Source organism: Theileria annulata, chromosome 1 (assembly GCF_000003225.4).
Source record: "Theileria annulata chromosome 1, complete sequence, *** SEQUENCING IN PROGRESS ***".
NCBI classification, from domain to species: domain Eukaryota; phylum Apicomplexa; class Aconoidasida; order Piroplasmida; family Theileriidae; genus Theileria; species Theileria annulata.
In genome coordinates this window covers 1981109-2000777 of record NC_011129.2, presented here as the reverse complement: position 1 = coordinate 2000777, position 19669 = coordinate 1981109, and the positions used below count along the sequence as shown (strand labels likewise).

At 33.5% G+C, this 19669-nt stretch overlaps 7 protein-coding genes across 7 annotated transcripts, besides 2 other annotated features; 4 read left to right on the top strand and 3 right to left on the bottom strand.

The window, feature by feature from the left end:
- Positions 1 to 365: 365 nt before the first annotated feature.
- Positions 366 to 5016, bottom strand: TA21430 (importin (karyopherin) beta, putative; the record flags this gene model as incomplete). The annotated part of the gene is made up of 10 exons (XM_949352.1): positions 366 to 500; positions 528 to 613; positions 687 to 754; positions 787 to 878; positions 909 to 1170; positions 1316 to 1527; positions 1662 to 2127; positions 2232 to 2905; positions 2988 to 3208; positions 3294 to 5016. 10 exons carry the CDS (start codon positions 5014 to 5016, stop codon positions 366 to 368), a joined length of 3939 nt encoding a protein of 1312 aa, XP_954445.1.
- Positions 1171 to 1176: a sequence feature (GPI-Anchor Signal predicted for TA21430 by DGPI v2.04 with cleavage site probability 0.2924 near 1292).
- A 473-nt stretch (positions 5017 to 5489) lies between the features above and the next one.
- On the top strand, positions 5490 to 7562 carry TA21425 (uncharacterized protein; the record flags this gene model as incomplete). Its single annotated transcript, XM_949351.1, has 9 exons — positions 5490 to 5576; positions 5675 to 6025; positions 6054 to 6208; positions 6240 to 6325; positions 6422 to 6615; positions 6646 to 6731; positions 6820 to 7086; positions 7118 to 7203; positions 7321 to 7562. 9 exons carry the CDS (start codon positions 5490 to 5492, stop codon positions 7560 to 7562), a joined length of 1554 nt encoding a protein of 517 aa, XP_954444.1.
- Positions 7563 to 7688: 126 nt separating this feature from the next.
- On the bottom strand, positions 7689 to 8643 carry TA21420 (RNA binding protein, putative; the record flags this gene model as incomplete). Its single annotated transcript, XM_949350.1, is given in 5 exon segments — positions 7689 to 7877; positions 7910 to 7993; positions 8078 to 8389; positions 8447 to 8511; positions 8529 to 8643. The coding sequence occupies 5 exon segments, from the start codon at positions 8641 to 8643 to the stop codon at positions 7689 to 7691; spliced, it is 765 nt and encodes a 254-aa protein (XP_954443.1).
- Positions 7710 to 7778: a sequence feature (1 probable transmembrane helix predicted for TA21420 by TMHMM2.0 at aa 226-248).
- A 309-nt stretch (positions 8644 to 8952) lies between the features above and the next one.
- On the top strand, positions 8953 to 13253 carry TA21415 (SMC (structural maintenance of chromosome) protein (type 1), putative; the record flags this gene model as incomplete). Its single annotated transcript, XM_949349.1, has 7 exons — positions 8953 to 9271; positions 9306 to 9532; positions 9618 to 9769; positions 9847 to 10012; positions 10070 to 10158; positions 10217 to 10697; positions 10788 to 13253. 7 exons carry the CDS (start codon positions 8953 to 8955, stop codon positions 13251 to 13253), a joined length of 3900 nt encoding a protein of 1299 aa, XP_954442.1.
- Positions 13254 to 13428: 175 nt separating this feature from the next.
- Positions 13429 to 17084, bottom strand: TA21410 (uncharacterized protein; the record flags this gene model as incomplete). The annotated part of the gene is made up of 9 exons (XM_949348.1): positions 13429 to 13540; positions 13701 to 13754; positions 13976 to 14058; positions 14090 to 14221; positions 14251 to 14313; positions 14343 to 14429; positions 14524 to 14619; positions 14689 to 16214; positions 16277 to 17084. The coding sequence occupies 9 exons, from the start codon at positions 17082 to 17084 to the stop codon at positions 13429 to 13431; spliced, it is 2961 nt and encodes a 986-aa protein (XP_954441.1).
- Positions 17085 to 17423: 339 nt separating this feature from the next.
- TA21405 (226S proteasome regulatory particle, putative) lies at positions 17424 to 19201 on the top strand (the record flags this gene model as incomplete). Its single annotated transcript, XM_949347.1, has 9 exons — positions 17424 to 17648; positions 17781 to 17885; positions 17942 to 18158; positions 18246 to 18302; positions 18334 to 18398; positions 18431 to 18557; positions 18625 to 18846; positions 18916 to 19028; positions 19073 to 19201. 9 exons carry the CDS (start codon positions 17424 to 17426, stop codon positions 19199 to 19201), a joined length of 1260 nt encoding a protein of 419 aa, XP_954440.1.
- A 65-nt stretch (positions 19202 to 19266) lies between these two features.
- TA21400 (uncharacterized protein) lies at positions 19267 to 19656 on the top strand (the record flags this gene model as incomplete). The annotated part of the gene is made up of 1 exon (XM_949346.1): positions 19267 to 19656. One exon carries the CDS (start codon positions 19267 to 19269, stop codon positions 19654 to 19656), a length of 390 nt encoding a protein of 129 aa, XP_954439.1.
- Positions 19657 to 19669: the final 13 nt, after the last annotated feature.

Sequence of the window (19669 nt, the reverse complement as noted above, 5' to 3'; positions counted from 1 at the left end):
TCGGAATAAACGATGTTAAAATTTACAAGGAGTTGTATTTGCAAATTTTTTAATATTCCAGCGAAATAAATCGTGGGCTTAAAGGAACAACTTAAAGGGGTGGAAAAATGGATACTATATTATCAATTGAATCATTAAAAGCAATAAAAAAAAGAAGTCAAGGTCATTATTTAATGTGTATTATATTTATATATAAAAACGACATCACAGATGGGGTCCCAAATATTTAATACAAAAAACCCATAAACCCCAATCTATCAACTATTTTACTCATAGATATACCACAAACGACAATTATTAAATATTAACAAGTTTATTTTAGGGTAAAAAATTACAAAAGTTTATACATGTCTACTGGAATTACATTATACGCAGTATCCTTCAAATTTACAAAGCACAGGTCTGAATAAACACTTCGGAAGAAAGCTACTTTCTGGTCTATCTCTGAAAACCACTCCATTACTCATGAATGGCTTGTTATTTTTCCGATCAAGCATAAACTAATAATTATTTAATTGTTTACTTACTTCTGCTTTAAAATACACAAATTCGTTTTTTCCATTTTCCAGCTGAAATTTCCACATCAAGTGTCCCATTTCTTCCCACCAGTTCCCTAAACAACTTTTAACCCTTAATTTTTACATTTAATTTTATATTTGTTCAATGGTATGGAATGTGTGTAATACCTGTTAATCCTGAGACCGTTGTAACAGTCCCATCATCTGAGAATTTTAAATATTCCTTCAGACCAGATCTAAAAAATATGATTTTAATGTTATATTGTACATCTTTGAGCATTTCGGGTTTTTGCTAAACTCCAGGACCCACTTGTTTCCAACCAGCGGATAATGTGGCGATTCTTCGTTTTCTTTGGATTTCTGTTAAATTTATAACTTATATTAACTCACTTTGGCCCATTTAAGCAGACTTTTAAGTCTCGAATAGATTCTCCACATTTTAGCTTTAAAATAATATTTTATAATCAGAGATCCAAACCAGATTTTCTTAGTCAAAATAAACTTCCTAATCCTATACTTTAGAGTTAGGGTATCAAAGGCCATTTTCGGCCTTTCTTTGTAAAATTTAGGTCCATTTTCACAGTGTGTATTTTTGGCTTCCAATGGTACAATTAACCCGAATTTATTCCTTCCATTAATTTTTTCAATCCTTCTACAACACACTGTGTATATAATGAAAAATATATAAGAAATCCTCATTCCTCATTTACATAATTTTAAATAATTTTGTGGAATCCAATCCCAATAAGAATATACATGTGTTGATAGCAGATTACTTATTGTGAAATATGGTTTACAGGGATTTTGCGATAACTTTCAACTGCATTTGTAGTCTTTTCGACAGAGTTGGGCTGAGTTGTTTGAGGAAATCCTGTCCCAGGTGTTTCATGAGGTGCAAAATCAGCGTGTTGAGTTCTTCAGTTGAGAAATCAGTTTCGTAAATTGATATGAAGATCTTCGCCAATTGGCCAAGATTACTATTATCGGCTCCAAGTATCGTCTGGTTATTCTAATAACACATTAAATATTATATAATAATAATAAAATAATGGTAATAATAAGATAATAGTAATAATTATTTGGAATAATAAAATGATAACAATAACTAATATTATTATTAAGTAAGAATAGTATAATTGATACTGAGAGGACTAGTTCCATGAGTTCTTTGTGTACTCTTTTCCCTTCAGTTTCATCTTGTTTGAGTGGTAGGTTCTTGAGCCAGAGTGTGAGGTAGTTGTTGGCATCTGCGAGGTTGTTTCCTTGGTATCTGATCAAGTCTCCGAGTGCAGCAACTGCGTTGTCAGTTGCGTTTTGTTGATCCTTTTGTGAGGAGGGAAATCTCATTTTAAGTGCTGAACTAATCTTAATTGCTGATTCATTTGCCAAATGGGCAAACTCTGGCAACTTGGAGAGCCTGCTAACGCCATAACACGCGTACTGACGCACACTTGCATTTTTACTTTCGATGTTATTTAGCACATGAGGTAAAAACTTGTCCCAAAACGAAACCACTCGTGACTGCAGAAACTCAATCATGTCCCCGCAAAAGTAGAGTGCAATCGCCACATCATCTGGAACATTCTTCTCCAAGTTCATACACACAAATCTAAAATAATTTTTAATCAGTATTATTATTAGTGTTAGTATAATCACATTGTTATTCTAATGATATAATAAAATTCTATTATTAACTAATAAATAATTTCATACTGAAGGCATTGCGGATGACATGTTTTCATGAATTCATCTGGATGATGTTTCATCACTACTCCGAAAATGTCAAGTAACGATGACCTGAATGTCTGCTCTGCTTCCTCATCTTCTTCCAGGGCTAGGATTTCGTCCGGATCCAAGTCCTTGCTTGCTCTACATTTGCGGTAAATTGCCTTGATCTTGGACGATTTTTCAGTGATCAGCAACAGTTTGGTTGTCAGGAGGTTAAGTACGTTTTGGTTAAGAATACCCGGCCCTGCGCAGTCAAGGCATCTGTAGAGTCCGTTTGCTGACACTGAGAGAATATCCACTGGCACTGCGTACTCGGAGTCTAGTTCTCGTGACTTTTCAAGATCCGTTAGAACTGCGTTCATTATGTTGAGCAACAACTCCAGCAACATTTCCTTACCGCTGTTTCGTTTCTCTATTGCAATTCTCTTGGCCTCAATCATGTTTGCCATTGCTGACAACGCCTTCTGCTTCAACTCTGCTGTTAATACGCATGTCAGTAAAGGCAAAACCGCCTGCGCAGTTGACGGGATATAATCTTCGTACAACTCCTTCAACTCGTCCACGATTATCGCGATCAAACTCAGGGTCTGTTCCAGCTCATCTACCAATGATGTTCTCAAACCTGCACCTCCATCCAATCCCATCATCAAGGTCACATCCTATAAAATCAATAAATAAATTCATTAGGTATAAGCTTATATTGGTAAATGAGTAGTTAAAATAATTAAAATGTCAAAGAACCTGATCTCCAACAGATTTTGATGATTTAGTCAATTCTCCCAAGAGTAATGGAACGATTTTTGGCAAAAATGGCACAAAGTTGTTCCCAAGTGCTGTACATAGTCTCCCCAACGCCTCGTTAATGTATTCTCGAACTGGGTCATCACTCTCACTCGGTTGTTCCATAATCTGAATCAATGCGTTCATGCACTCAATTCCATCATTTCTAAATACATCCTTTCCTAAACAATTTCATTACATTTATATATTTATAATTAATAATTAAATATTAAAAAATAAATAATTCTAAAATGTGGTATGAAATACCTATTGACATTCCTATGATTGAAATACATTCGATAGCTTTGCCTCTACATGTTCTCTCTTCTGTGGTAATACATTTTGTTATTATTTCTTTCATTAGTGGGATGATCGTGTTGTAATATTTGATGAAGTGCTCTTCAAGCACTCCTGCAGTGACTGCCAATGATGTTACTGCCTGTTCTGTAACTGAGCGGCTAGTGTTTGCGCTTATTTTCGCCAGTAATCTCTGCACCACTACGTCTGAATATGGGAGCAAATGATCCTTTTGTACCTCCTCTGCAAAGTTAATAAAGGCCGATAATGCGTGAGATTGTACTCTGGGGCTTGGATCCTCAAACGCCTTTATCAATGGTGGTAACACTTCTTCATGGAAATTAAGTTGAACATATGGTTGATGGTCTAGTGCTATTTGACCTATCGTTTGACATACAGCAAATCTTATCCTATAATCTCCATCAGTAAGTTTCTCCAACATTATGCTGATGATTGAGGATAATCTATCAATTTGATCATCAGTTAGAAATTCTACAGTTTGTGAAATCGCCATTATGGCTACAAATTTATACTGCCATTGGGGTGTTTGTAGGTATTGTGATGCTGTTGATAGGATCCAATCCATAAATGGACAATTGTCGATGGATTCTAATGCTCTTCCCAGACGATCTAGCCCTTCTTCTGATGCACTATAAAGCGTATGCGTATCATCTTCATTTCCTGTTTCAAGCCATTCAGCATAACTTTCATCTTGTATATCTAACATACATGTCATTAGACAATTGACCATCCTTAGTCCGAAGTTGGGTACTGAAAGTGCTGTCTGAGGCTTCTTCTCTGGCAACACCAACAACAACTCTAATGCCAGAGCTCTCAACTCTCCATCTAACCCTCTTGCTGGCCCCTCAGCTAATGCCAACTCTAACATTCTTGTGAAGAATAACTCAATGTGCGGCTTAAAAAACTTAGCGTTATTCTCAAGTATCATCAGCACTCCTGTTAACGAACTTTCTAACTCATCTCTAGCTCCTGGTTCTGTACAGCCCAGTAATCTGCGGAGTGAGTCTAGTATAAGTGGTGCTGTGTCCCGAAGATGACTGGAAACTCCAACCTCTTCGTAATCTACAGCTACACCTACTACACAAATAGCTTCAGTTCTTACTCCAGTATCCACGCTCATTAAACTTGTCTTTATTAAAGCTGCAACTTCTTTTGATTTGCTAACCAGATCTTCAGCAAAATATGAAAAACACTCCCCCAACAATTTTAAACCAGATTTTCGGTACAGAGGATTATCATTCTGTATTAATCTGATTGTAATGGATGATAATTCAGGCCATTCTCCTGGTGACATGGACCTTGACACTAGATCCGCAATTGTATCACAAACATTACGGCGAATTGACTGGTGTGTCTCCGATTCTATTGATTTTAACAACGAGGACTTCAACAGCGATTTAACGTCGTTTGAGACTAACTGCCATGTATTATGAGGTGCATCTCCTGAGCGTGACACATCTAATAGAATACGTATCAACACCACTGATTGGAGCCTTCTTTCATCTTTCGGTTCCGTTAACATTACGTTCAGTGTTAGTCTTAGAATGCCGTTTAGGTCATGATTCTTCAAAGTTGTAATCTTGGCATCTGCATCTGAACGTAACGAATTATCGCTTGACGATAGCGCCTCCAAGAGGGCTACGAACACCTCACTGTTCATGTTCTCACTCATTTGAGCAGTTCAACTTCCAAATTAATGTGCTTTTTGGGTTATTATTGGCATAATACAACGAATGGTGGTTTGGAACTGAATGGTACAAAAAAATGTGGGAAAAACAAATCTAACAAATGTATAATAATATGTTTGAGTAATTATTATATGTTACAGGTTTATTTTAATAATTGCAACCAGTTTGTTGCCTTTGGGGCTGCCCCATGGGACTTGGAGGAAAAAAAACACTTAATCCACATTAATCACAAACTCTAATCCCATATCTAACTAAAATTTTAATAGGCCGAATTACTATAAAATTATAGGCACAAATTAAGACTGTTTTCGTCTCCTTCTTCCTGTCGATCCCGATAAGTTTCCTTTGGATTCCTCCTTTTTATACATTTCATTTAATTATCTTCCATTCCGTTTTTTAAATCCACTTAATGTAACTTTAAAATGCGGTTTAATCTATCTCTTCATTTGAGTTTATAATGTTAAATGATAACCATACCAGTTCTAACATCTTTTCTCAATTAAATAGTACCAACAATGAGTCACTTGACATCTTTATTTCTCATGTATTATATATTTTTACACCATACATATTATATTAATACTGTGTTACCATTATATTACTGTTATAAATTTTGTTTGGTCATGATAAAATTTGTTATAGGAGAATGACGGTGAAATAGTTGTAAAATATAATTTCAGTGTAAAACCACTTGAAGTTTATTCAAAATGTACAAATCCATTGAATGGAAGTTTGAGCAAAAATGTGATGTGTGATTTTTTTGTAAACTGTGACGGACAAATTAGAGATATTGACTTATTACATACTTTGGTGTATTCTCAGCTTGAAAATACACTATTAATTCTAGTGGCTGTAAACTCCACTTCTCACTATTTCACAAATGAGGACAACTATTACACTTTTCTACAGCTTTATTACCTCAACTTTGATCCGAAAAACCCTGAAAATATACAAAATAACTCTTTAAATCTCTTATCGCTATTCCCAATAAAGGTATTACTCAGCTCACACTATTTATTAGTCAGATTACTGTGTACAACTCAAATGGTTGCAAGTAAATTATGATACTGGTTTCCTCTTTGCAGTTCTGCTCTTCAAATCTGGAAAAGTCAAAATCGCCAGATTTAACGTCAATTCACTGTCAAATTTGTTCAAATCTAATCAAATTCATCAGAAGTTTGTGTCAACCTTCATTTTAAATGTTTAGAGTTCTGGAATTAGAATTTGTTTGGGGTCATACTCAAAATGTTACTTACACTAATAAAATCAACTGTTTTGATATTTCATACAAAGGTTTTATTTTACTGAATTTACTACTATTTACATATTATTTTACCCTAAAATAACTATTATTTACTCTATATTAACTATTATTTTACTGAATTATAGTTGTTGAATCTTTGATCACATTGGTTTGTGGTACGAATGATGGGTTTCTGTTGATTTGGGATTTTAACTTAAACTTGTTCAATTCTAAAACTAATAGTATTGACTCAGAAGATGTTGTGGAAGTCGACTCTGAAGTGGTAAATTCCTTTAAAACACTAGCAATACTAACCGGCGTTAACAACACTCTCGTCTACGTACCTTTTTACTGATTTAACACTTTTTAGAGGGGAATTTTATCCTTAAATTTTATTCCGTTTCCAAACTCTTTTATACTCTCAATTGGCACCTTTTCAAAAGGAATAATTTTATGGTATTTATCAGTAATTTATTTAACTTACTATTCATAGCTTAAGAACTTAGTTTAACAATATTCTGAATATTAATATAAATTTGATTAGGGATATTAGATGTAATTGTGACGGCGAATTGAGAACATATAATAACATAACAAAACCGGTGAATAAAGTGTCTTGGAGCAGGAATAGTCAGTACTTGTTTGGTTGTACTTCCAGTGGTTTATGCATTGACTGGCAGAACAACCCGACTGCAATGTCAATTAACTCAACCAAACTCACTAAGGAGAAAACCAACAGCGTTTGGGAGAACATTTGCTGGAGTGCGGACTCATCTGATGACACTTTATCATTCGTTTTCGACTCTGGCGAGTTTGTCTCTTTAAAACTCATTTTCCATTAGGCACATTCAACTTCTAACGTCAAACTTAAACAAGAGAAATATGTACAACGGCTTCACTCTTTACAAATGGGACTTAATAAAACAACGTAATTATTCATCCTATAATTATAATTATTAATTCTATAATTATTTTTTAATAGTGTTAATTTAGTTTTTCTAGTTTAACCACTATTTTAACGCTTATTTATCACTTAATTGTTTAGAGAATGATGAAGTTGATGTGTACAAATGCTCAGATTCAATGATTGGCAGTTTAAACTACTCAATGAAGAATAAGTTTATTAAGGATCTAAACTATAGTAGGAAGGTTGGGATCTCGATAAGGAAATTCACCAGCTCTTCAAACAGTTATAACATGGAACTAAGTGACCAAAATCCCCTGAAAGTCAGAAGTAAAATCTTCTCACTCAACACGTACTTTTATAACATTTTACACCTTCCCTAGGGTCAAGTCAATTATAACAAGTATTTCAAACTACAAGATTAAACTGGTGGCCTATGGAGGAAATTTAGGACTTTTACACCTCATTTTAACTCTTCACCCATAGATTTTACTCATTTCGGCATCAATTCATTGGCATAATTCATACCAAACAACTATAAATTTCATTAATTCCATAATTAATAATATAATTAATTCAAGAATTAGCTGTATAATAATAGGTCGGTTGGGTACTTCATCTTCTTTTTCTTTATCGAGTAATTTTTTATCGTACGACTTCGGCTCATTGGAATGCAAGGCCCAGAAACAAGACAGAGTCTGAAAATTATTGTGATAATCCAGTTAATTACACTGTTCCCGGTGTTCCAGTTGTCCATATGACATAAAAACCCCAACGCATACTCTCTTCTCTTAAAATTTACAAAACAATATTTCTAAACATAAAATAAGCATAATGAAGGGGTAATTTTAAGTAATTTGTGGTAATATAACTCTAATAAATATTGTATTGTGGTTACTCTGTCTGGAATGAAATTAATTGACTCGATTTCGCCAAAGGGTTTGGCAAGATCATTGATGGAATCTTGAGAGTCCTGGTCACTGAGATTACTAACGTGAACAGTAGTGTTCACTGTCTGGGGTTTGGTAGAATCAGAATCATTATCGTAAGTGTATACAGAGGTGTAATTTGAAGTAGATCTGATTACTAGTGGAATCCCCTTTGAGTAAACGCCCTGCATTAGTAAAATAGCCTCATCAGAAGCGGAAGAATCGGTGTATTGGACAAATCCATAGCCGAGATGTGTTGAAGCAGATTGACCTCGAATTAACTAAATCATAAAATAAAGTGATAATCTCCAAAATTTGTAATTTATTTATGGAAATACCTTTGTTGAAACTACATTGGTTGAAAAACACTTAGCTAAAGTCATAAATTCTTCATCTCCAATGGCTAAAAAATGATTTTACAGGTGAAAATTGTTGATTTAGCTAGTAATATAAATATAATTGGTCTAGAATAATGAATACAGTGATGAAGACATCCGATGTAACACTGATAATTATCAATTAAACTACTACTCATTTTATCATATTTACTAAAATACACAAAATTAAATTACATAATAATAAATTAAAATAATAAAGAAAACAGGTAAAATAAAGGGCGGCGGAAATTTGGCACCATCAAAATTATGAAACGATTCCAATAATATTTTAATGAATAAAAATATTTAAAGGGTGTATATTTTTGTGGAAGTTTGAAAGGAATTTAGAATCAAATGTTCTCCATTTTTTATACTAAATTTCAATACAACATCATACACACCATGAGTAATTCTTTCTAAAAGTTAAATTGTTAAAGAGCTGATTAATACTAAATATTTTCTGAGAAATGGGTGTTTCAAACGGGTTAGATACAGACAGCTTTTTTTCAGGGTCTTCAGACTTATCTGATAATGCAACAGAAGTTGTTGAGTCGGTACATTCCCTGCAAACCGATAGTAATTTACTCAGTTTTTCTGATAAAAATGGGCTGAATTTGGGACAAACTAGACGATATGAGTTAAGCTCATTCCATTCATCCTCAGATCAGAGTCTTAAAAGAGGAACAATCCACGCAATTGAACTCCACAACTTTAAGAGCTACTTTGGAACAGTTCTAATAGACAAATTTGCCTCATTTAACGCAGTAATAGGCCCTAATGGCTCAGGTAATTTTAAACCCATTTATGTCTAATGTTTTAGGAAAATCTAATTTAATGGACGCAATATCGTTTGTACTGTGTATAAGAACTTCAACACTGAGAGGAAGTAACCTCAGAGATCTGATAAACAAAGTTCCAGACCCATCAGATCCGCTGGACAAAAGATTCGCCTATGTTGCACTCACACTCAAAGGTGATACTGATTTCTCAGTATTCAAACGCGTAATTAACCCAAATGGACACATCTCATATATATATAATAATAATGTGAGTTCATTAATTATTATAGTAACTATAGCACCATACAGATAATTATATGCAATAAGAGGAATATGAATGATTATGTGTATAGGTGATAACATTTAAAGGATATACTGAAGCATTGCATGAATATAAAATAAATACGCTGGGTTCAACTGGATTAATATTTCAGGGTTCAGTAAATGATATCATCTCAAGAACGCCTTTAGAACTTACCAAATTATTCGAAACCATTTCTGGATCGTATATTATATTTATATCTTGACCACATATATATAACTATACATAATTATATAATTGTATATTCTTAAATTATATAGAGCATTGTATGAGAAACCGTATGATTATATAAAGGAAAAGGTGGAGAAGATGAGGATGGATTATAAGAATTTGTTATTGAAGAAGAAGAATCTGAACAACGAGTTGAAACAGCTTAAAACCATGGACTCTACTAATAAGAAATACCACAAAATATTAGAAAACTATGTAAAAATTAAAATATAATAAATAGAATTTAATTATAAAAACTGAAAATTAATTTAGAACGAAACGTTGGTGAATAAAAATGTTTGTCAATTTCAAATCCTAGAAAGCAAATTCAAAACCTCAACCAACAAATACTTTTCATTATTGTAATCATTATAATAATTAAATAAAATTATAACTAATTAAAGTATAAATTTTATGTAGAAATGAGTATAAAGAAGTGGTGAAGAGATATGAGAAGACCAATAAGTTGAAAAACGAATTCGAGGAGAAGTTAGCTAATTTGTACTATGAGCAAGGGAAGCTGAACAGACAAATTCAGCAGAAAACACAAATACTCAATGATATGCGCAACTCAATGACGGACTTCTTCTCTAACAAAATTTCACTAGAGAATAAAGTTGATAGCTTGGAGTCAGTAATTAAATCAAGTACCGATGATTTGGCAGACCTGAACTCACAGTATGATGAATTGAAAAGAGCTAAAAGAGAACTTGAGTCTGAAATCAAGTCACTAAACGAAGAATTAGAGTTATCACAGAAAGATTCATTTACACTTACAATGTCACAGATGGATGAATTTAATAACTACCTCAAAGATTTCAACTCATTAACATCAAATAATAAAGCTAATATTAAGATAATTCAAAATAATATTAACCAATTCACAACAAAACTCAAATCAGTATTATTCCTAACTATTACAGCATATCTAATTTACCAAGATTTTTGAACTAATTTATTATCTATCTAGCATTAATCAATTAATGTATAGGTGAGAAGTAGATTGAAGGGAATTAAAACACAGGAGGACCAAGTGGTGGGGAATTTAGTAAAGTATACAGAATTGATCGAGGAATCGGAATCGAAAATGAGGGATTTCAGAGTATCATTGGACGATTTACAACGTAATTTGAATGGGTTGAAGCTAAGAAAGGAGAAATTAGAGGAAAATAAAGTTGAATTAGAGAATAAAAAGGAAAATTTTAGCCAGAAGGTAAATTCATTAAGTGTGTTAAAAAGTGAGTTTAATCACAAGTTTAAGAGGTCAGCAATGAATAATGAGATGGTAAAGTCAGTATCAGGAGTGTTTGGAGAGGTCTTGTCACTATTCGAGCTGACAAATGAGGTGTATTCAACAGCAGTAATGGCGTCGCTGGGTTATAGAGCGCATGCAATAGTGACCAAAGATTACCAAACTATTTCAAAGTGTATTGAATTTCTTAAGCAGAAAAAGGCAGAAAAAAGGGATTTCATCTCACTCCAAAGACTTAAATCAGATAAATCAAACACTAGAAGACAAGTGTCACAACTATTGAGAAGGTTCACTAAACTCAATTATGCATTCGCAATTGATTTAATTGAACCTACAGATAGCAGTGTAGGTAGTGATTTGTTTGAGTATTTGGTGGGAGACACTGTGATTGTGGATAATTTAGATGAAGCAGAGAGAGTGATAAGTTTAAGACAGAACAGAGTTGAAGGAGGAAATTTACAGTTTAACATAGTGACTTTGAAAGGGCAAATGATAACAAGGAATAGAACAATAATAGTTGGGTCAAATTTTAACATTAAAAACAGTGAGATGGAACTAGAGTTAAACAAATATAACAAGTACAACAGTTTACTAAATGAAGTTGAAAAGGAGTTACAGTTCAATTCAGATGAGAGTAAAAAGATTGAAACTGAGCTTTCAAGCGGTTACGATAAGGTCGAAAGGTACAAGAGAAATTTACAGATTTTAACAACGAAATTAGAATATTTAAAAAAACATAAAGAGACGTTGGATTTACAAAAGAGAGAATTTTCAAACGAGTCTAACAAATTATCAACAGAGTTGAAAGGTTTAGAAGATAATGTAAATGAGTTGGAAAGCAAGTTATCACGTGAGAATGAACAGTTGGAAAAGATGAAAGCTGAACATTTTGCACCACTGAATGATAAGTTTGGGGTATCAAATGTATATGAATTAGCAATGTCAAGAGATGATAAATTTAACAAAATAAATGATAGTTTAAAAGGGAAAAACGTAACTCTGACCAGATACCAGACAGACTTATTGGAGTTGGAGCGTAAAATCGAGGCTGTAAATAAGAAATTGAGTGAGTTGAAATCTGAGTTAACGTTGGTTAAAACCCAGTTAGCTGGTTTGAAGGAGAATAATTTGTCATCGTGTGACGGAATTGAGTCAGTTCAGTCTGAAATAGCATCACTAAAACAGACGTTAGAAGGTTATGTAACTGAAGTTAACGCCTGTAACGAAGAGTTAAAGAAACTTACGAATACTGATGACATTAACAAGTTTGATGCCTTACAGGAGATAAACCTAATGAAGGAAGAAATACATCAACTCTATACTCAATCTATTGCGTTGACAGAGTACTGTAAAGTACATAATTTGCCCTTAAGATTCTCAATTACTCCCAAATCACAAACTGAAACCATAAATTTAGAAGAAGAAATGGAACGAATTGTATTGGAGTTTCCATTACTGTCAAATGCTGACGAGTTTCCAAAGTATTCAAACAAATTAACGGATTTGGAATCTGAGTATAATTTGTTGACAGAGACACTTGGTAGTTTGCAGAAATCTTTGATGAACCTGAGATCATACAGTGATTTGGAAGGTAAAATTGAGTCTACAAGTTCAGAATTATCGTCTTTGGATAAGGAAATTGAAGAAGTTAAGGTACAGTTGGTGAAGTTGGAATCGGATTTTGAAAAAATAAGGCGTGAAAGATCAGGGTTGTTCATTCACTGTTTCCAAGCAGTGAAGGAAAATTTGGGTCCAATTTACGGAAAATTGTCCCAAAATGAAGAAGGAGCAGAAGGTCAAGCATTTTTGACCCTTGACGATGTAACTTCTGGGTCTGATTCAGAGCCATTTAACAGGGCCATAAGGTACAATACAATCCCACCCATGAAAAAATATTTGAACATAAACCTTCAAAGCGGAGGTGAGAAGGCATTGTCTTCAATCGCGCTCTTACTTTCACTCCACAATTACAGAGACTCGCCTTTTGTTGTTTTAGATGAAATTGACGCAAACATTGATTCAGTAAAGTTGAAAAATCTTACTAAGTTCTTGATGGAAAGCACGTTCCAAGTAATCATAATCTCACTTAAGGATAAGCTGTTTTCAAAGGCTCAGAGACTAATTGGAGTCTATCGTTCTCACCCCTTATGCACATCAAAGTGCTTGGTACTCAACCTCGAAAATTATCCACAAGATGATGAATAATTTTATTATACACTTATGTATGTGTAATAGAAATAGTATAATGTATGTTGGTGTATAGACTACATTAGTATTAAAATCCAACTCTATCTCTGGGAATTAGCCTCAAATTAGAGCCATACTTAAGAAACACTCCGCCTATGAAAATTTTTAGGGACTATTTATGGGTTTAGGATAGTTAATGTGGGTTTAAACAAAATGCTAAAGATGTGTAGTTGAAACCTGCAGTTTGGGTTGGGTTTATGCCGACGCCGTCGTTGGTAATAATTGCGCAAGTTGCTGGGTTAAGCCTAAACTAAAAAATGATGTTGTAACTGGGAAACCTCTTCAGCTGCGAACTTGATTACTGCGGAAAAAGGCGCCTGTTCAGGAACTGACAAACTAATGAAGCATTAACACAAAATATACATAATTATAAGTATTATGTGTTGTAGATAACGAGATTCTTACACTTTATAAGGCTGGTTTGCGTCTGAAGCCAAAACGATTTTAAATGTGACCTTCCTAAAAAATTATTAACATTAAAAGGGTTTTACGCTCCAGAATTCCTTTCCGCCATTTATCTAAAATTTTGACACTTTATTTTCTCCAATTCATGTAACAATTCGACAACTCTAAAACTAAACTTCACACCACCATCACTATCATAATAACCATAATATCAACTAGAATTACTATAATTACGAATATTTCAACAAATATGTTGTGTAAAAAATTATTTAAACTGTAGTAAGAGTTCGAGTGAGTTACAGTCTGATTTATCGACATGGAATTTGTGTTTGCAGGTTTCATAAAACTCCTCAATATCCTAGGGTACAATTTATTTCATTTTTGCTTACTCTTGAGATTTGCTTCTTTAGCATTTCAACGTCTACGATTAAAAAGCTTTCTGAGTATTCGCTGATTGAAATGTGTTTCGGGTTCATCAGAGAAGCGTTTAGCGTCTCAACTGAGTTTACAAGCCCTGAGATCTAAACTGCATTAAAATTTCAGAAAATACATGTGATATGTAATCCGAGGAAACCAGCTGTATCGTTTTCACCATTATGTCCTTTATCACTTCCTACACATTTTTAAAAATACGACTCTTACCTTGGAGAGTATTTCCTGCGTAAACTCGTTAAATGAACAAATTGGTGCCACCAAAAATTTCACATAATCACTCACTTCATTCTTCTCCTATCATATTATATACTAATATCCTAACTATATAATTATAATATTAACTATATAATTATAATATTAACTACATATAGTGATGTGTAAGAATAACTTGTAGATTTGAGGATCTGAATTTGGATGAGAGTGATTGTATGAATTGTAAACTGCATTTTGAACTATTGTACAATGAACTCACAATATACTGAGACTAAAATCATTCATTAACATCTTAACACTAAACTACTAATAATTACAAATAATAATAGTTGTGAGTTACAAGTTTGTCTTTGATGAAGTTGATGTTATCATTAATATTATTGATAAATTCTAATAATAGTAACATTGCCTTTACTGTAAACTTTACCAACGACTTCAAATCTTCGTCTGATCCGCCTTTAAAACATATTTCATCCTGTTTAAGTGAATTTTCCCATAACTGACTCAGATCCACACTGTTGTCCTTCCTTTTCAAGTACAATTCTAAAGGCATTGAGCATACTTTTAGAGTTAGTTTCGAAACTGAGCCAAACCCTTCAAATGTAATTTCATTCCTTAAACTGTCAAATTTACATCTTCCCAACTCACTTACAGCTAGCGAGTTTAACACTTCAATTATGTCATGAAGTACATAGGCTGAATATGCAAATGAGAGTCCTGAAGACCACAGAAATCCTCCATTAGATCCTTTTCCTCCCTGTAATCCACTTCCGCCATGAAAATCCTTCACTCCACTCAAACCCTTACTTCCATCTAGAACTGATTTACTTGGTGTATTCAACTCGGGTTTATTATTACTCATTTCCATATGAGTTATAAACGATTCAACATGATTGAGATATAACTTGACTATATCAGAAAACGACTTTAGATGTTGGGGGAACAAATGATTAAACATACACTTTTCATCAAACAGTTCATTCATTTGTTTATAAACTGTTAGGCTCGACGTGAGATAAAAGGTTTTATCTCCGAGTCTATAAAAGTTACCGTCAAGTTCGTGGTGTTTTTGGAGCTCAGAATTAACCACTGAAAAAACATTATCTAGAAAACTGTTTGTGATTACGTTGAAGCAAAAACGTGTAGAATATGAGTAAGGTACTGGAGTTGCACGCCACTTTAGCAAATGCCTTAAACTTGTATCTGAATTGGACTCAATGAGTGTCAAAAGACGTTCAAATGATAAATAATTTGCTCTATAATGTTCCGGGTAAATGGGGGTAAAAATAAACGAAAACGAGTCCTCCACAAGGCTAAAAATCCAACGTGCCACAGGGTCCAAAATACACAAACTCTTAAAACTCTCATCACCAAGTGAATTTGACAATTCATTTAGAAATTGTATTAAAACACTCTTTTGAGGGTTGAAAATCACAAACTCAACCCAATCTACAAAACTACCAAAATTACCGCTTTCCTCATACCCTATCACGTCTAAATTTACTGCATCAAATTGTTTATCTGTACTATCAGTTTTACTAATGTTAGAATATGGTGTTAAAAAGGTTTCATTAAAAATGTACAAAATAGGTGTTAGATCATTATTTAGTAGTTTGAAGCCTTTAATGGTATACACCAGTGCTGACAAATACTTGTCAATTTCGGCTCTAATTCTCACTCCATCTACTCCATCGCTATCAATTATCATATTCATCTCATTCAACTCAGTATACAGTTTGTATAACCTAGTAAAAGCTATGTTTGAGCACACTTCAATTAGTGTTATTAGTGACTTCCTAACAGCTTTAACATCCTCCTCCAATCTCTTCACTGATAATTCAACTCCTAATTTTCCATACTCAATACCTAATACATTATTATACTTATTTACAATAATCAATATTATGTTAGTTAATAGTGTGTGGTACCTATGTTTATTGAAAAATGGTTAGTAATAATATACTGTAAACAAGTTTCATATTCGCTGGATATCTGATGGTTCTGTAGTAATTGAACCAACTTTGTGTCATAAGTCTTGAACTCTTCAATTAATGAAAGAACTCTCTGTAGTTCTCTTGGAGCAAATTGTAATAATAGCCAACTTGATTCCAAGTTATATCCTTCAATATTGTGGATTATACTATTAACTTTATATACATTTTTGTTAACAATTTCTATTAGCTTTAATACTTTTACAACATCATTTGATAGCTTAGTGTCGTTACGCACGTCAGTTAGTGTATAATTAGAAAATTTACTTACATCATTTAATAGTTTGTAACCATAATTATCCAAATCTAATGGTGAGAATGTGTGTAATAATTCACTACAAAGTGTTTGAAATATTTGATTAGCTTTAATTAGAGTCGATAAAGCCTTTTTGCTATATAGTACTATATTTAGTCTATTTAACAGAGAATTTACAGAGTTGATTATGTTTGTGTTCTGGTCCCTAATGTTCTTTAAAACTTCGTAGGAAGAAGTAACTTTCTCCTTCAAGGGCCACATTGACATGATAATCTTCTTCAGATGATCATTGTGAGTGGACGCGTTAGAGAAGGCTGAGGATAGAAGAGAGGATCCATGAGACTGACTAGTGAGTAAAAGTGAAGAGAATTCCCGCTGGAGCTGTTCCAAAGAAACAGACTCCAAACGGTTTGCGATATAGGTCCCAGGTGACTTTAACTGTGAATTCATACAACGAATCCAATCCAAAGATTCACCTTCAACTTCCATTATCAACACTCAAACACTAAATACATCGTGGTCAGAGTTTTAGGTGTTGAATTAGGGGTAAAATTAAAAAATTAAAAAAACTATTAAAAAATAATCATGATAATAAAATAATATTAATTCACCATTAAAATGTAAATCTAACTAATAAATGTGTAGAAAACAATGAAATATTATAGTGTTGGAACTGAATGAAAGTTCTTCATTATTAATTTAATTAATTAATTGTGATTCCAGTGATTTTATTATTTATTTTTTGTTAAAAACTTTAATCCCATATCTTAATTATTTTAATTATTCTTTTTGGTAGTCAAATTGTGGAAGTGGGAGAAAAGTGATAATATGGCCTCAAATGAGGAGCCAATAGATTTATCAGAAGTTTGCCTCTTAAGTGACGCTGACGTCAGGGCTCGTATCAACATGATTGACGCGGAGGTGAAGATTCTGAAGAGCGAACACACCAGGCTTAAATCGCAACAAAAAATGGCCCAAGAGCGTATAAAAGATAATTTAGAAAAGATACAATTAAACAAACAACTTCCCTATCTCGTTGCAAATGTTGTTGAGGTAAACTTTTATCTTATTTACTAATTATTCCATTTTCTTAACTCGTGATAACATATATATCCACAACTATATACTAAATTATATACCTATTAATTATTTTATTTGTATTATAGTATTAAATTTGTGTTGTAGTTATTGGATATGGATGAGGAGTATGAGGAGGAATATGGTTCAGCACAGAACTTAGAATCGAGACCAAAAGGCAAATCACTTGTTATTAAAACCTCCACAAGACAGGTTTCCGTCCTTAATTATATATATTAAGTAATGCTAAGTCTATAACTAATGATTAGACGATATATTTACCTGTTATTGGATTGATACCACATACTGAGTTGAAGCCAGGGGAGTTGGTAGGTGTAAATAAGGACAGTTATTTGGTTTTGGATAAACTTCCACCAGAATATGATAACCGTGTTAAAGCTATGGAAGTCTGCGAAAAGCCAACAGAAGATTATTCAGACATCGGAGGACTCGATAAACAAATTCAAGAACTCATTGAAGCTATTGGTATTCCACTATTTCTATAACTTATTTCATATTTTTACAATATAACAGTACTTAATTTTTACTATATAACATTTAATAATTGTATAGTATTACCAATAACGCATAAAGAGAAATTTGAGAAAATAGGTATAAAACCACCAAAAGGTATTTTTTACACAGTTTAACATATATGTAGGTATATTAATGCATGGACCACCTGGAACTGGTAAAACTCTACTAGCCAGAGCATGTGCAGCTCAGGTATTTTCTGAACCATAACATTCTATTTCCAGACAAAAGCTACCTTTTTGAAACTTGCTGGACCACAATTGGTCCAAATGTTCATTGGGGATGGTGCGAAGATGGTCAGAGATGCCTTTAATCTCGCTAAAGAAAAGGCCCCAACCATTATATTCATAGGTACCCAACATAAAATTACTATATAGTTAACTATTGTATTGGTAAAATGTTTGTTAAAATGTGTTAGATGAGATAGATGCAATTGGTACGAAGAGATTTGATAGTGAGTTATCTGGTGACCGTGAGGTTCAGAGAACAATGTTGGAACTTCTGAACCAGCTTGATGGGTTTAGCACTGATGACAAGGTCAAAGTTATCGCTGCAACTAACCGACCATACACACTTGATCCTGCACTACTTAGATCCGGCAGACTTGACCGTAAAATCGAACTTCCACATCCAAACGAAGGTATACACATTAGCCACCATTAACTTTTGTCTAATTCTGTTTAATACTGTATATTAATGTGTGTATTAGAGGCTAGAGCTCATATATTACAAATACATTCGAGGAAAATGAATGTCCACAAGGATACAAATTATATGGAATTGTCAAGATCTACTGAAAATTTCAATGGAGCACAACTTAAAGTTTGTTTTTAAATCATTTAGTAGATATTTTGACTAATTTGTAGGCCGTGTGCATAGAGGCTGGAATGGTCGCGTTACGTAGAGGAGCAACAGAGTTAGATCACGAGGACTTTGTGGAGGGAATAGCAATGGTCCAAGCCAAGAAGAAGAACCCACTTAATTACCTTACCTAAATGTTTTTTATTTTAATCATAATTGTCAGTTATAAACTTTTATATTTTTATGGTGTCTACCAAGTATGTTACTGGGTAACATTATTGACCTATTTCAGAAACTATTCAATGGTGGGCCAGTAATAAGAGCTATCATGAATAAGGCCAGCGCAATACAGGGCTATGCCTCATCAATAAGTACTAGGGCTGGTAATGGTGCACTTAAAGATCCAGCCGAACAACTAAGTGGTGCAGCTGATACACTCAATAGTACTAAGACTGTTACTACTGCCAAAGCCTTCAAAGAAAAATATGAAGCATTCGGAAAAGCCTACGACAAAGCTCCAACTGAACAATCTGCTGTCAAAAATGACTGGGAGGCTCTCAAAGGTATCATCGATGGTGCTAGCCTTACTGAAGAAAACAAGAATTGGAAGTTCTGGTCCATCATTGGTCCTTCAATTTTTACTATGTGACCATACTGGTCTC